We start from the raw sequence: 15,069 nt of genomic DNA on the forward strand, positions 1-15,069 counted from the left end.
ATAGGCACTGTTAGTGAATGCCTTATTTGAGTTCAACTTCACTCTGCCTAGTTCAAGCATGACCTCCTTGGTCTCCTTCTTGCTAGTGGCTGGAGAGGGTCTTCTTAGCATCTTTAGCATAGTCCATTGCTAGTTGAGCCATCATATACGCGATAATCCTTGGCTTAGCAACTTGTCTCTAAAAACCACCATGTTTCTTGATTTCCAAATGTACCATAATGTAGAGGCTATATGACCTTTCAATCGTAAGTTCTAGCTCAAATCCACATCCAACACGATAAGAAACTTTAGATCAATCTAGGATGCCAAATCTCTTAGGCATGGACGTAACTCGTCCCATACCTTTACAGTACTTGCATGCAAAAATAAATGGGGTAACTATTTCTTTTTGTAGACAACGAAGAGCGTAACTTTTCTCTAGACCATGTGCATGCCATGCATATCTCAATGATAATTTGTTCCACGTGAACTTCCAACAAAAGTTTTGAACCCTCAACTTTGGTGAAAGACACTGTAGGCTACTATAGTATCTTTCATCCTTCGGTGAGAAAAAAGTCATAGATAGACTTTTTGAGTCTCTCCTTTTGGGTGAAGCCACCAGATCTAAGAGTTGACAGTGGTGGCATCACCCAATGGAGTAACAATATAGTGAAGGCTAACCCCCATTCCTTATGAATCTCTCAAGGTTCTACATTTGCCCTCCTAAGATGTCGGACATCAATAGTTGACAATCCAAGAGCAATTAATTCACGACTCAAGGTTGCCTGCTCCATGGAACAATTGAAAGTTTGGGAGTAGTGGTTACCTTGGTGGAGCGGCCATTAATGATCAGCCTCCTACAACCACATTTTAGTTTAGCTACAATAAGGTTGATAGCACGCCATAGCTAGGAAGTCGAGGTGAGCACCTTGGTCTCCCATGGATCAAAATCTTCATAATTGGACCGAAGCCTCTTCACCCAAGGTGCATTCGTCTAGTTAAGAATATTAAAAATAAGCCTAGCCAATTTGACTAGCTTGGACCTACAGATGATTTGGCTCACTTCTTCCTAACCGCTCCTAGTTAACAAAGTATAGATATCTACCTTGTCTTTTGTCCAATAAGAGAGTCTTGACTCGATGCGATAAGACCAAGTATGGCAACTAAGTGCTGCATAGCAAATATGAGAAAATGACCAATAAGGTGGCATTTCACCATCGTGGCTCTACTAGTCTTAAAAATGAGGGTTTTTTTTTTCTAACCTATTAATTTGCAACTTCTTAACTTTGACTGATCTTTTGAAGATTTAGGACACTTAAGTAAGCAAAGTGCATGAATGCCTCTTACAACCTAGGGACCTCTCCTGACTACAATGATTTGTCAAGTCAAATTCACCTTCTAGTTAGTAAAGACTAAGTAGCATTTTAAGCAAGAGAAAATGCACTCGATGTTGGACTTGGTAGTTTGGGCAGTGATGAGAATATCATCAGCATAAAGTAGATATAAGAGTTGAGTGTCTCCTATATGAAACCCGAGTAACTCTTTAGAATTTATCTTGTCATTGATGAGAATTGGGAGCACTAGAAAGACGAGGATAAAAAGATACGATAATAGAGGAACACTTTGTAGCAAGGCATGATAAGGCGAGATCCACTTGGTTAGCAAATCATTGACAATGTAATGCATGCATGGATCCACACACACCACATAGAAAAGTTGATGAGTGAGAATATGCCCAACATTGCATCCCAACTAACCTGATCATACACATTTTTCATATCTATCTTCACCATCATTATTAGCAGACTGTCTTTATCGTAGACCATCAAATGTGCCAAATCTTATACCGCAAGGATGTTGTTTGTTTTACTATGATCGATACTAGCTTGGGCCGAATCATCTTTAGTCTTCCAAACAAAACTTTTGTAATTATCTTTTAGGCAATATTGGAAAGAGCAATAAAGGCAAGTCTTTTACTAGTATCAAGTTGTCTTTCTTAGGAATAAGAATAATAAAAGTGTAACCTCATTGGCAAAACAGTACAGGAATGGCGAAGAAGTAACTAGTAGCCCCACATAAGCTCTCACTTAAGGAGTGACAAAAAGTGCAGGAGTTGTCTCGATCTGCTCTATCCTTATAATCAATTATGACAACTCAAATCGCCGAGTTATTAGCCTAGGGGATAGAGGAACAATAAATAGCAATGAGGTATAATCCAAAGTGGATCAATCTAAATGGTGCACTTTGTATAAGTGGTGCACATTGAATGAATGAACTTTTGAAAGCACCTGTCTAGTTGAACCTAAATATGTTGAGGTTAGGGAGCTCATCCAACCTAAATATGTTGAGTTGCAAGCACCCATCGAATTGCCCTTCAGGATGAGTTCAATCGCATTGCTATTTTTTTGCGGTAAACCACATGTGTTTGAAAGGCGGTCAGGTTAGGGAGCTCCTCTAACTGCTCCCGCTTTTCTTGTAGGTAGTTCCTAATATACAACACCATTCACAACTAGGTGTATCCCAAGCGAATTATGATTACTAGATGGGCAATATCTCGAGATGTAACCGCCATGTCTACCAAACTAATATTAGTCTGTTATAGCACAATGATGCTTGCCGATGTGTCCCTCGCTGAAACAGCAAACCAAGACCAATATCAACCCAAGACTTTGGCCATGTATCAAGCCGTCTCTCGACCTACATAAGTTTCTAACAACATAAGGAAGTATAGTTTGTGTTCTCAATTTAAGTCTCTACAACGATCGAGCACCTTCTTCTTTGGGTCACCTATACAATTATATCATAAGTCACTAAATATTAAAATAATGAAAACAAAGAAAGAGGCACATTTGAGTCTCACCAACTTGGAGGAAGGGAACACCCAAACGTCAATCCTTAGCCTGCAATTAGAACCTTTAGTGTTCATGGGAATTACCTCATCTAATTCTCCTCATATGTTCTACTAACACCATTTAGAGATGGCCTGAGTCGAGCTCTCAATTTGCCTCCTCCACTATTGGAGCTAGGAGCACAGCTTGCTTAACGAACTTGATCACTTCCATATGCTTTTTCGAAGCAACTGACTGAGTCAAGGTCTCCCTTGACTTGGCCATATCCAACCTATCTTTGAAATTATGCTTGGGTTAAGACTCTTCAAGCTTCCTTTTTTATTCCTTCCCTTAACTCGTCCTCACATAAGTAAAACAGGACAGACAGTATTAGTCTGAGCCAAGCTTAATAAATAGGCTATTGATAACTAATAATCCTAGCTCTAGAGCAAAAACTTCATCAACGGATAATTTTTTTTATACTATATCATTTTCTCTTATATTCATTGAAAGCTTCGTTGATATATCGATGCAAGCTGATTGGTGGCTACCACAGCCTCACTACTAACTAGGTTGCAGTATTTAACAAAAACTTAGCATGTCAAGTTCATGCACATTTGGCATAGCAAGGGTATCCAATGGTCGATTTGAGGCAGGTTGGACCTTCTCCATCATACTTTTCTCCTTGTAAAGTGTAATCAATTGTGCTCTACTTCCTTCAAAGCTTGCATGCTTTGAAGGTGGTTGATATTGCTTAATAGGAGGTTTATCACCCTTAGCACTAAAGCCCCTTGGCTTCTTAGTTCTTCTGCCCATTGGTATGCTTCTGTTTCATAACTTTTGTGGACACCATAAGGTTAGTGGGCCCTTATTACATTTTTTTCCACAATTCTAGTTTAGCTATTGGTTGGGTTTAGCTTGATGATTCTTAGATCCCTTCGATGTACCTTGGGTATGCTTTAGACTTACCCCACCACTTGGTCTTAAGCCACCTTGAGATGAGGTCCACTTTGGTCTTCACTAGACGGTGCACTATGACCCAAACATGGAGTCTTGCTATGCCTCGATTTTCCTATTTTGCTTCTTCACTAGACGGTCCACCTTGAGATGAGGTCCACTTTGGTCTTCACCTCCCACATAAGCTCTCCCCGGGTAGCCTTAAGGAATTGCTTCACTTTGTAACCTATATGTTCGTAGAGGTAGCAAAAGGAGGGAATGTTGCCATAATTATCACTTGGTCAATATTATTAGATTTTGAATCTAACTAGACAATCATTTTGAGAGACTTCTTAAGGTCTATTTCACACATACCCTCGAGTGTGTTCAAAAGAGGTTCTGTCTACCCTAAATGGCTTACCGAAGAGAGCCGCCATCGGGATGAGTTAGCTGAATCTAGAAGGGGCCATGGTGAAGACCTCCAGTGGAGGATGATAGTTGTTCCTCCAAGCAATCAAGTTCAAAACCTTCTCAAGAATTATTTATGGTCTATTAGTGAGCACAAAACTCATATCCTCCTCATCAAACCTAAACCTAAATCATAGAAGTCATTCTCCATATCCGAAATGAAGAATCATTTGATTCTATTCCAAAGTATAGCTAATATAATTTTCAGCCTTACTAGCAAAATACCTTACCGTGAAACCAACACCAAAAATCGATAGCTTCCGTCTACCCCTACATCTCTCCAAGACCTCTAGTGACACCATTTGATGATCAAAAGAGCTAATACTGTATGAGTATTCTCGGATTCAAAATCTCTACGGCACCATTTGATGTTATATGGTCAAAGGGCTAAATCCATAGACAATTTGTCGAACTTGGAATCATGTTGTGGGCTGCCATTAGTAGTTAGAGTATTAATTAGAAAATCTATTGAACTGCAGAAAATTCCTGCAGCTGGGATCACAGAAGGATATGCTTTCATAATAAATCTGGCATGATATGATGATAACATTCCACAAAAGAAACTTGCAATTATCTTATGTATTCGGCCCCAAAGCACACTACCTATTCAGAGGGTGAATAATTAAGAATTAAGACTTAATATTTGGAGAAGAAAGTACTAAAATTAGAACAGTTTGGTTAGGTAACAAAAATATTATCTTATTTAGATGGCTGAAAAAGTTAAAAAAAAAAGAAACGTCTTCTGAAGACATTTACTCGGCCAGCAAAAGGTGAACTATCCACATCCAAAGGGAAAAGGACGATCAATTTAACTTTATATATACTAACAATTTTTCAGGTATTTGTTCGTTTTGTTTTGTGCTCACTAACTATGATTCCCTCGTCTCTCTAGATTCGAAAAGTCCAATAACACTGATTTGATCCATTACGCAGCAAACAAAGTTACAATTGAATTCCTAGAAGAACAATCCTTGTATTAAGCAAGCGAGTGGTCGCCTTACTATGAGTTGATCCCAATCTTACCCAAAGAAAAACTAGCATTTAAAATCATTCCACCCAAAGAAACACTAACATTTGGAAACATTTTACAACCGGCAGTGTTACCTACCGGGACTGTTAAGAGTAATCAGGCTAATATTAAACCAATTAGTTTCTTAGCACAAAGTAATTCCATACGAATCATTTTTGAAGGGAAAATAGAAACTAATCACTCTAGCCCATTACGAGTGCATTGTTCATTTCATGACTCAGAACCTAGTAAAAATGCCGATTATATTTACGACTACACACAGCTTCATCGGATATAAATAATTGATTGTGAAGTTCTATTAACATTTACAGATGAAATCCCATACTACAGATAAACCAAGCATACCCTACAAGGAATTCCCAAACAAGTAGAGGTTTTTTTACTGTCTCCAACTTTTCCCTTACTGTTATACAACAATTTACCTAACACTGCAGTCAACAAACAGAAAAAAGGAAAACGGCAGTAGCATTTTAGTGCAAAATTCTCTGGAAAAGCTTTTCTTTGAAAGAGCATCTTCCATCTACACAGCCTGCCTCTGCTGTTGGTTATGGCGCTGGTTACCGCGTCGCATCCTCAGCCCTACATCTGCTTCTTGATCACGCCGAATGAGACCGAGATCCAGTGGATTCACATCCTGGATCTGTGGAATTATCTCTGATTCACTACTTCGCTGCACAGTTTCCTCACCAAAGTTGTGCAATCTCCTGCCTATCAGATAGCGGTCATCCCTAATTGAATTATGAAGATTGGTGAACCAAACATGGAATCTTTTGGCACAGAAGCACAGTGCACTGAAGAGGAGGCAGCCCAGCCAGGCAAAGCGATAAACAGCAGAGTTTACTATGAGTGGGTAGCCAAGTACAGGGAAGATGCCTTTCGCAAATACATACGGAACGCATAGTGCAGTCAGCAGCTTTGTCACAATTGGGATTACAATTTCACGCAGGACCCACAGCCCTCTCAACCGGGAGAATCCATCTTCTCTCACTCTCTCAAACTTCCTACGCCAGCTTTCGTCCACCAAAGGTGCCATCTGATCCAACATAACCTTTATCCACAACCACAGCAAGAGCACATCAGTTAGAGCAATACTTAATTAAATAGGAATCACTCTAGAATCATATTTCATTAAGTGCAAATTGCACTGCTCAAAAGCAAGGAGTAAAATGTATAAACCTAAATTACTTTAATATGTCGACTGTCTTACTAGAAACCAGTCAAAAGGATTACACAACTTACCAGCCTAGTCCATATCTTGAGAAATATCAGTCCTAGAGCCCAATCCTGATACAAGAGAAAAACTGGGCTTTCATCTATAGGCACCCTCATTGGCACAATTACTAGCAGCTCGAAGAGGAGCCCGATTAACACTGGAATGATGAAGATCTGAAAATAACAGTATTTCTGTTGAGTAAAACCAGATCATAAAATAACCACATTAAGTAAAGAAACTTACCCATACTGATAAAAGAGCAGAACTCTTCAGAACAATAGCACACCACTTCAAGATCTGTGATACCAGAACACTTGCTCTCCGAGTTTTAATATAATCAATCGAGTATCTCACTCCAGCCACAATGCTCCAGATAATGTAGCATCCAATGCTGAAAGCAAAGAGATCTAACAATAGAAGAATGGGCATTAAACTTCACAACCAGGGAAAAAGATCAACTTTTAATATTTCATTGAGCTTCTCTAACACACGTATTACCATTGCACTTGATACCATGTGTAATTGGGAGGCGAGGAATGGCATCAAAAAGAGCCCGCCCAAGAGAAATGGGAACAACGACCATTGCGGAGTTAAATAGCAGAAGGGTAATCCATGCCAATACCAACAATAACACGATGCGAAGTACAAAGCCATACCTGTCAGGGAAGTACAAAACCATACCATGTAAGAAAATAAAGCATCCACAAAGGTCACATTTCTCCCAAACCAAGCCAAAGGAGAGAATAATTACCACGTAAACCAATATAGAATATAGATCAACAATAATAATTTTTTATGAAAAGTGAATCAGGAAGAGATTTTCTAGAATCTGTGACAATGATCACATAACCACCCAAAATTTCCCAGGGTAACAACCGATGTACTCATAATACCATCTTAAGTGCAGGTGAAGATGAATCAGTCGATTTATCTGCTCATAATACATTAATCTGTCAAGTTGACTGTGACATATTCTCCACTAACAATTTTAAATAGTAATTAATCGTTCAACAGATAAGCCATGCTAGGAAAGAGAATTTAAATTGGCATTGTGTAATGTAATGTATTGCCATGTCGCTGAGTGGTCCTATCTTCATATTTCCTCCAGGAACTCCTTTGAAGAACTCAACCATCAAATTTACTTAGGGTCTACAGACTGCAGATGGCAGCAGAAAAGAAAAGTACCTAAGATGGTCAATAAAAGCATGCCATCGCCAAAACAAAATCAATTTGGTTCAACACAACAATATCAGTTCCCAACAAGCCATCATCAATAAAACATGAGACAGCTTGGTAGTTAAGTATGATTTGGTCAGAAAGACTAAAAAATTGATCTAGTTTGATCTAGAATAAGGGGAAAAATAGAATACACTTAGAAGAAGTACGATCAGAACCTACTACAAACGCACCCATGCTATTGTGCCATAACTCCAAAATAACACTGCAAAAGAGAACACAAGGTAGCTAAGGTTTCCCATGATTTATTTCTAATGCTCTTATGTCTCCTCAAAGCTCCGCATCATGCATTCTCAATGAATCGCATGGTATTTCGCTCTTTTGATTGTAACACTTTCAGATTCTTATTTTAGCCTCAGCAACAGCAGCCAATGCCACTGAGTAAGTACCGTTATACCAAGTTCTCCTTTTCAAGATATTTATCAATGGATATGCGGAAAAATTTAAAGTACTTTTACATACCAGAGAAAGAGAAAGAGAAAGTCATAGACATGCATGAAACTGTTAAAAGTTGAACTTGTACAGATAAGAATAACATCAGTACTTACTCAGAATCTGATTGATCATCCACATCAGTTTCTTCAGCAGCATCAGTGTTTTCAATGGCATCGCCTCTTCTATCATTATCTTCTAAAGCAATATGTGGTATCAAACGTTGGTCATGCAGTCCAACTCCAACTTCACGTCCATCATGCATCCTGTCTCGTCTAGCTGCTCCAGCATTTCCATTTTCCTGCCCAACATTTTCCTCGGATCGCGATAGTAAGAAGTCAGTTAAGCCAAGGGCCCAACCAACCACAGCAAACCAATGATGCAGAAGGACTTTGATTGTTGAACGTGGTTTAAAATGCTCAATTGCAAATGGGATGCATATTTGAAACAGAAGAACATCGGCAGGAATCTCAGTAAAAGGGTCAAAAACTCTGCAATTTTGACAAGTCTTGTCAGGATGTGATCAAAGAATAAATATAATTAATAAACAAAACGTAAGACAGAGAAAAAAATGTAATGACATACGTAATGTCCAGAGGGAAAATGGATGGTGCCAACCGCATTGCTAATTTGACAGGTAAGAACACAAGCATCACAATCAAACTTCCATAAACAGCAACAGATAACAAAACACGCCGAGCATGTTTGTGCACGGGGTCATCAATAAGATCACGGAATGGATTATAATTTGGATCTGCAGGATCCCGGAGGAAGTAAAGAACTCCGTTGCGCAATACCTACCAAGAGTAGAAATTGAAGTAATGAGGAAAGAGATAAAAAAAAACAGAATATACAGCCATAATCAGCACAAAGTAAAATAATCTTACCCCGCGAAGAAGACTGACAAAAATGCTAATTTGGAGCATGTAAACAATTCCCACAAACCAATGAATCAAAGAGCTTGCCAAGGGCGAAATCGAGAAGAATTCAACTCTTTGAGCAATTGTTGCACCCAGCATCTTTAAAGTGCATACATCAAGCCACCATCCACACATCAGTGGGAAGACCCCAAGTTCAATTACAAGAAGGAAAGCAACTTTAACCATAGTCATCAGATGTTTCATTCCTGCCAGAAGTTGCCTGAATAAAGATGGAATAGCCTCAACTATAGTAGCTATGCCATAAAGCCTTCCAATAGTCAAGCGCTCACCCCTCGCATATCGAAGCAAAGCAAGTAATCCAAGATAAAAGAACACCAGACCAAATATGAATACATATCCAACCATAAGTGTGGTAACATCAGAAAGACGCGAGGATCCAACAATTGTTCCTTTCAGTAAATCTGTTGAAACAGGTTTAATGACACTATTTGGGACTTCCTGGAGTCCAGTTGAATTTGTTTTCAAGGATCCTGCAACCGCCTCCACCACATGCCCTATAACTCTCTCAGTGTGATTTTCAGCTGACAAGTTCTTTACAGCAGTAAGTGCATTCTTCAGAGTGATGTTAGCCAAGGAGAGGGCTGATTCTGTGAGTGGCATAACTTTTGCCAGCATTGGGCTAGATGCAGAAGAAAAGAACCATGATAGATAGTAGAAGACTATCCTACCTAATGAAAAAGGTATAAAGATCACAACACCAAGGAATATTGCATTGCTTGCCAACACCTGACAACAGAAAACTATTTAGAATTTTTACTACCTACTAACACAAAACATGAGACAGAAAGCAAATCTGATGCCCCACATGGTTTAGGTAGAACTAGAATAGAAAGCACCACATTGAATATCCAAGTAATTTATCAATAGATTAAAAATCAATAGCATCAAAAGTCTAGAGGGAAAAGACTCTAATGAAGTTTCCAATGCCTTTCCTATTAAGAAAATAGCCAATTCTAGGCTCTTTCCAGTCAAACAATATACTTCTATCACTGGGACATGCTGATATTTACAACTAAACTTACTTCAAGCAGTGTCGAACTTGATCCAGCAGCAAGCAACATGACATTGAAATAAAGCAAAGCTCAAAGAAACTCTAATTCAAGCTTTATTACAGGTTGAACCGAGAAGGTAAGGCTAAACTTAAGCAAAAAAGTAAAGTTTTTAAAACAAAAATTATAAATGATAAGATTTCTTTAACATTCTTAATCATAAAAGCAAAACTTCACCGTGTATTAATTGGTGACTGTAGTGTTACATGTTAAGCATTGGCATGGATCTGTTCACTAACATAATACAAATATCAAGCTAGGTTATTTTAGAATCAAATTAAAATTAGTATAACTTCACCATGAATTCAATGGTGACCGGAGTGTTACATTTTAAGCATTGGCATGGAGATGTTCACTAGCATAATACAAACATCAAGCTAGGTTATTTTGGAATTAAATTAAATTTAGTTGAATCAAGAATAGAGAATAACCCCATGCATTCACAATCAACTAGAATCAAATGAAAACCCTATTCAGAAAAAGGAAGAAAAAAATCCAAATGAATTTCTGATACTATCCATGTAGGTATTAATACAAAATTCAGATGATATTTGATGTCATTTAAGAGCTAGTTCTCCAATATAATTGAGTTTTTGTTTATTAAAAAAAAATCAAGCCTCCTATAACAGGACCTAAAATAAAAGGAAAGCACAAAATATGAGATATGCACAGAAGCCTATAGGCATCCTGCTTGCATAAAATACAGTTTATTGAACGCTATCGAGAGTCCAAGTTGAGGCCATGGGTTGAAGTCAAGCTATGATAGAAAGGATGAGCTGATAGATAATCCTATAAGATGGTTTTAAGATTATAGAATCTCTATTTTCTCGCTATGGTCATCAAGCAAATTTCCGTGATACATCATATGTCTTCATGGAGTTGATGCCCGTTTTTCAAGCTCAACTATATTCTCTTGGTTAAATATTTATGAACTACAGATTCTCTATGAAAGAGTACCAAGATTAGCCTGACTCTTTGAGTAGAGGATGATGATCAAGGTTTGACTGACACACGTTCCTGTTTTCTATTAGACTGATGAGATGATGGCCACTTAGATTGATCCAAGAGGGATGTGAGTTTGATTACTCATGCAACCATTTAGCTGGGATCTTTCCTTCATCGATTCAAGAGGAGCTGCATGAAGCGTTTAGACTCATGAAAATGCACCATTTTTGTCCATCACAACTCATCATATTTGCTGATCATTACATTATACAAATTACTCATGTACAAGACGACAGAACAAATATGACTCCTAACTAGTTGGTCGTGAAACTTCTGTTATAAGACCTTTACTCCAACTTAATACACTAGGATGACTTTAAACCTATATGAACCACTATGTATATTTACTCAACCTCATCAGTAGATGTGTCAAAGGGGGCTCACTAATATGATTACTAACAATACTTTCCACTACTTGAAATAAATCTGACAGTAACATAATGTTGCATACAATGAAGAAGAACAAAATATGACATGTTTCAAGAGATAAGCAAATTATTCAACTTATGTTATCAAGGGCATTGTACAAACTACAGTATGTGCTGGGCACTTCCATGTCATCAATGGAAACAAAATAAGACTGTTGCTCAAATCAACAAATTCTTGTGATGATAAATAAATAGAACCAAGAAGTCTCCTTGACTTCCACAAAGCTCTAAAATAACCTACAATTAAATAAAACTATTCCTAAGAGAAAACTAAAGTACCTGATATTCTAGATGATATTGAAGGATATGAAAGTAGATTAAAATAAGATGGCTAGCAATTAGGACCTTCGAGTACATCTAATAGATAGAAAACTCCATGTTACACTGTTTTATGTTCCATCCTGTATTATAGGGTCTCTATACTCGGAAATTATCCAAAAGATAGGTATCCAGTCAATAAATACAGGGGACCACATCCATTATAATAGCATTTGCAACACAGATCAAATAATTTAAATTAATATAAGTTCGAAGAGAAGTACAAGAACTCAATAGAGAACTTCAATAATGGAGAGAAAATAAGGAAATGCAAATGTAGCAGCATAAAAGAAGAATGCACTTACTGTTATTGCATTTTCAACCAAATGAAAGACAGGCCCTTGCATGCCGACAAGCTCATCAAAGGGCACATCTTCTGCACCATCAGCGTCATCCAAGCCATCAAACATCTGCTCAACATGAGCTTCAAGGCGAGCAGCCTGCATCTCCAACCTAGCCGCAACATTTTCCGCATTTCTTCTTATCAACTGACCAGCACCAGCAATTCCTTGGGCTCCCCCTGCATCCTCAGCATTTGCATCACCAACAGGAATTCTATTAGCAGGGCCAGCTATTCTCCTAACCGCCCGAGCACCATGCCTTTCATTACCTTCATCATCCCTCTCGGCATCATGTCCTCCAAGATCACGGAGGTGTCTAAAATAATCCCTTAAAGAGGTAGCCCCAAGAAATATGAAAACAATGCTAGCAGAAAGTAGAAACCCATGCAAACAGTCAGTAAGAATCAAAGGTGCAGAAATGTGACTCAAGAATAGCCTCTGTGCTTCACCAAGACTCCTCACAAATGTCAAGCGCCATATCCAAAATGTAATAAATGGTATTATCAGGAGCCAAACAGAAAGAACAAAGGCAAGACGGAGGAAAAATTGTAGCACATGACACGCTTTCATTGCCATCCCAACCACAAATTCTTGGAAAGGTAGTCTTGCAGGTGCATTCTCAGCATAGACAGGGGAGAAAGAAAATGCATGCTTACACACCTGCAAAGCATAACAAGTACATAATTCATATATCACTGCCTCATCTATAACTAAATTTCACATGTATAAAAGAATTGAAAGGAAATATCAAATTTATATGAGAATCAAGTATATGATCAAACCAATTCACCAATTTCCCAGAGGTATCAAAAGCACATAATTGGCCAAGTGAAAGTTCTAGACTTAGTATAAGTATCTCTAGCTAGGTTTTGTTTATTTTGAATTTTTTTATCTACTTTTCACTATTTATTTCAGTTGTATTCTTCATAACTCTAGTATCTGGCCTTGATTAGCCTAGATGACCGAACCGATTAGCAAATTATTAAGCTTCCAGGACACATGGATCATATCTCGTTTGCCCTATTCAAACTAAGATTATGTTGTAGAGAAACTTTTGAATTGCGAGGTACCATTACGAGCTCAATATATACGAGTGTTATTCCGTGAAATAACTCAAATTGGAAATCTCTCGTATTTTAGAATGGTAATTTAATAAGCTGTTGTATTTTTCATAACTCTAGTATCTGGCCTTGATTAGCCTAGATGACCGAACCGATTAGTAAATGGTTAAGCTTCCAGCACACGTGGATCATATCTCATTTGCCCTATTCAAACTAAGATTATGTTGTAGAGAAACTTTTGAATTGCGAGGTACCATTACGAGCTCAATATATACGAGTGTTATTCCGTGAAATAACTCGAATTGGAAATCTCTCGTATTTTAGAATGGTAATTTAATAAGCTATTGTATTAGAGATACAACACCTAGGTGATTCCAACTATCCAAGGAGAAAAGGTTTCACTCCAAGAAATTGTTTATGTAGACGACCAAGAGGTTGAATAACACAAATGCAGTAAACATAGAGAAACTGCTACACAAGCATAGATGGTGTTTATAACTGCACATAAATCCATACACAATTACAGAATGAATAGTAAATATAGATAAATAAAGGATATCAAAAGGAGATACACAAGAATGATGGTTGTGTCTAACTGTCTATACTTGATTGCAGAAGAAATCATAGTTAAAAATGGCATTAATATTTGAGGCTCAATTAAGTCTCATGCAGTCCAGCAAGTTGGTCCTATGTCTGGAGGCCAAGGAGTGGTTAATGAACAATATAACCATATATGCCAAATTTTCATAAAAAACTAAACCAGAAAGTTCCTTAGTCAACTAATCAATTTCTTTTTTATATAAAAGCTTCTATCAAAAACTGGTCATTTACCTAATGAATCACATTTCCAACAGCAACCAACAACATAATTCATGCTATCCAACAGAAATCCCCCACAGAAACCCTCAATTGATAAGAAACATCACATAGAAGAAGGAAACCCTAACAGGAAAGAAACCCTAAGCGAGACCTACCTCGCACTGGCGCGCGTTGCTGTGGTTGAGCCACTGGAGGAGGCAATCCTGGTGCACAAACTTGATACTTCCGCTGCAAGCGCACGGGTACCGGAGGGGATTCTCCGCATCCCCGGGGTTTCGGCAGATCCGACAAACATCACCCTCCTCCTCCTCATCTTCCTCGTCGAATCTCGCCGCCGCCGCAGGAAAGCCCCCATCCTCCTCCTTCCCCGCCGCAGAGGCGGATGCCTCGCCCGTGGAGATCCCCTCCGCGCCGGCTGCTAGGGTTTGGTCAGTGGTGATCTCCGCCATGGCCACACGCTCTGATCTCTCTCTCTCTCTATCTCCCTTCCTTTCGACGCGAAATTTGTATAGATTTTATTTATATCTAGAATTCGGAGGAAGGAGGGAGCGAGGAGCGATCGAGGAACGCGGAGAGGGGAATCAATCGATGGAGAAGGGGGGGGGGGGGAATTAGGAAATGGAAACCGGGTTAGGTAGATGGAAGAACCGCGGAATCTTTCTACATTACACGATCTATTATAATTTATAATTATTTATAGGACTTTTCTGTAAAATGGATTTGGATGTGACTGTCGGTTCCGTTGATGAGCTTTATTTTTGCGAAGATATTCGATTTTTCTTGTTGAAGATTAGGGGCCAAAATGCAAATAACGTTAGTTATTTCATTAATTACGGCTGCAAAGGTCACACCAGCCAAAGAAAGTTTCTTTAAAAGATCATATTAAAATAATAAATTTATTTTATAATATATTATTGACTAGAGGAAAATAATAGAAAAAGGGTAATTATAGTGATCTAAATTGACTTCAGCTCGGAATAGTCTC

General features: G+C 38.3%; 1 protein-coding gene across 1 annotated transcript; it reads right to left on the reverse strand.

Moving 5' to 3' along the window:
* Positions 1–5,504: 5,504 nt before the first annotated feature.
* LOC140766635 (probable E3 ubiquitin ligase SUD1) lies at positions 5,505–14,691 on the reverse strand. Its single transcript, XM_073106130.1, has 9 exons — positions 14,240–14,691; positions 12,169–12,864; positions 9,010–9,789; positions 8,708–8,919; positions 8,239–8,613; positions 6,953–7,110; positions 6,698–6,861; positions 6,481–6,627; positions 5,505–6,289 (listed from the first exon to the last, which is right to left on the reverse strand). The coding sequence occupies exons 1-9, from the start codon at positions 14,531–14,533 to the stop codon at positions 5,762–5,764; spliced, it is 3,354 nt and encodes a 1,117-aa protein (XP_072962231.1). The 5' UTR covers positions 14,534–14,691; the 3' UTR covers positions 5,505–5,761.
* Positions 14,692–15,069: the final 378 nt, after the last annotated feature.

Source organism: Typha angustifolia, chromosome 9 (genome assembly GCF_048772165.1).
Source record: "Typha angustifolia cultivar Huaian chromosome 9, ASM4877216v1, whole genome shotgun sequence".
Lineage (NCBI taxonomy): Eukaryota > Viridiplantae > Streptophyta > Magnoliopsida > Poales > Typhaceae > Typha > Typha angustifolia.

Coding starts and splice junctions, on each gene's coding strand:
- LOC140766635 (XM_073106130.1), bottom strand. CDS start 14,533: ATGGCGGAGATCACCACTGACCAAACCCTAGCAGCCGGCGCGGAGGGG. Junction 6,862..6,952: donor ACATGGTATCAAGTGCAATG/GTAATACGTGTG, acceptor TTCTATTGTTAG/ATCTCTTTGCTTTCAGCATT. Junction 6,290..6,480: donor TCAAGATATGGACTAGGCTG/GTAAGTTGTGTA, acceptor TTGTGGATAAAG/GTTATGTTGGATCAGATGGC.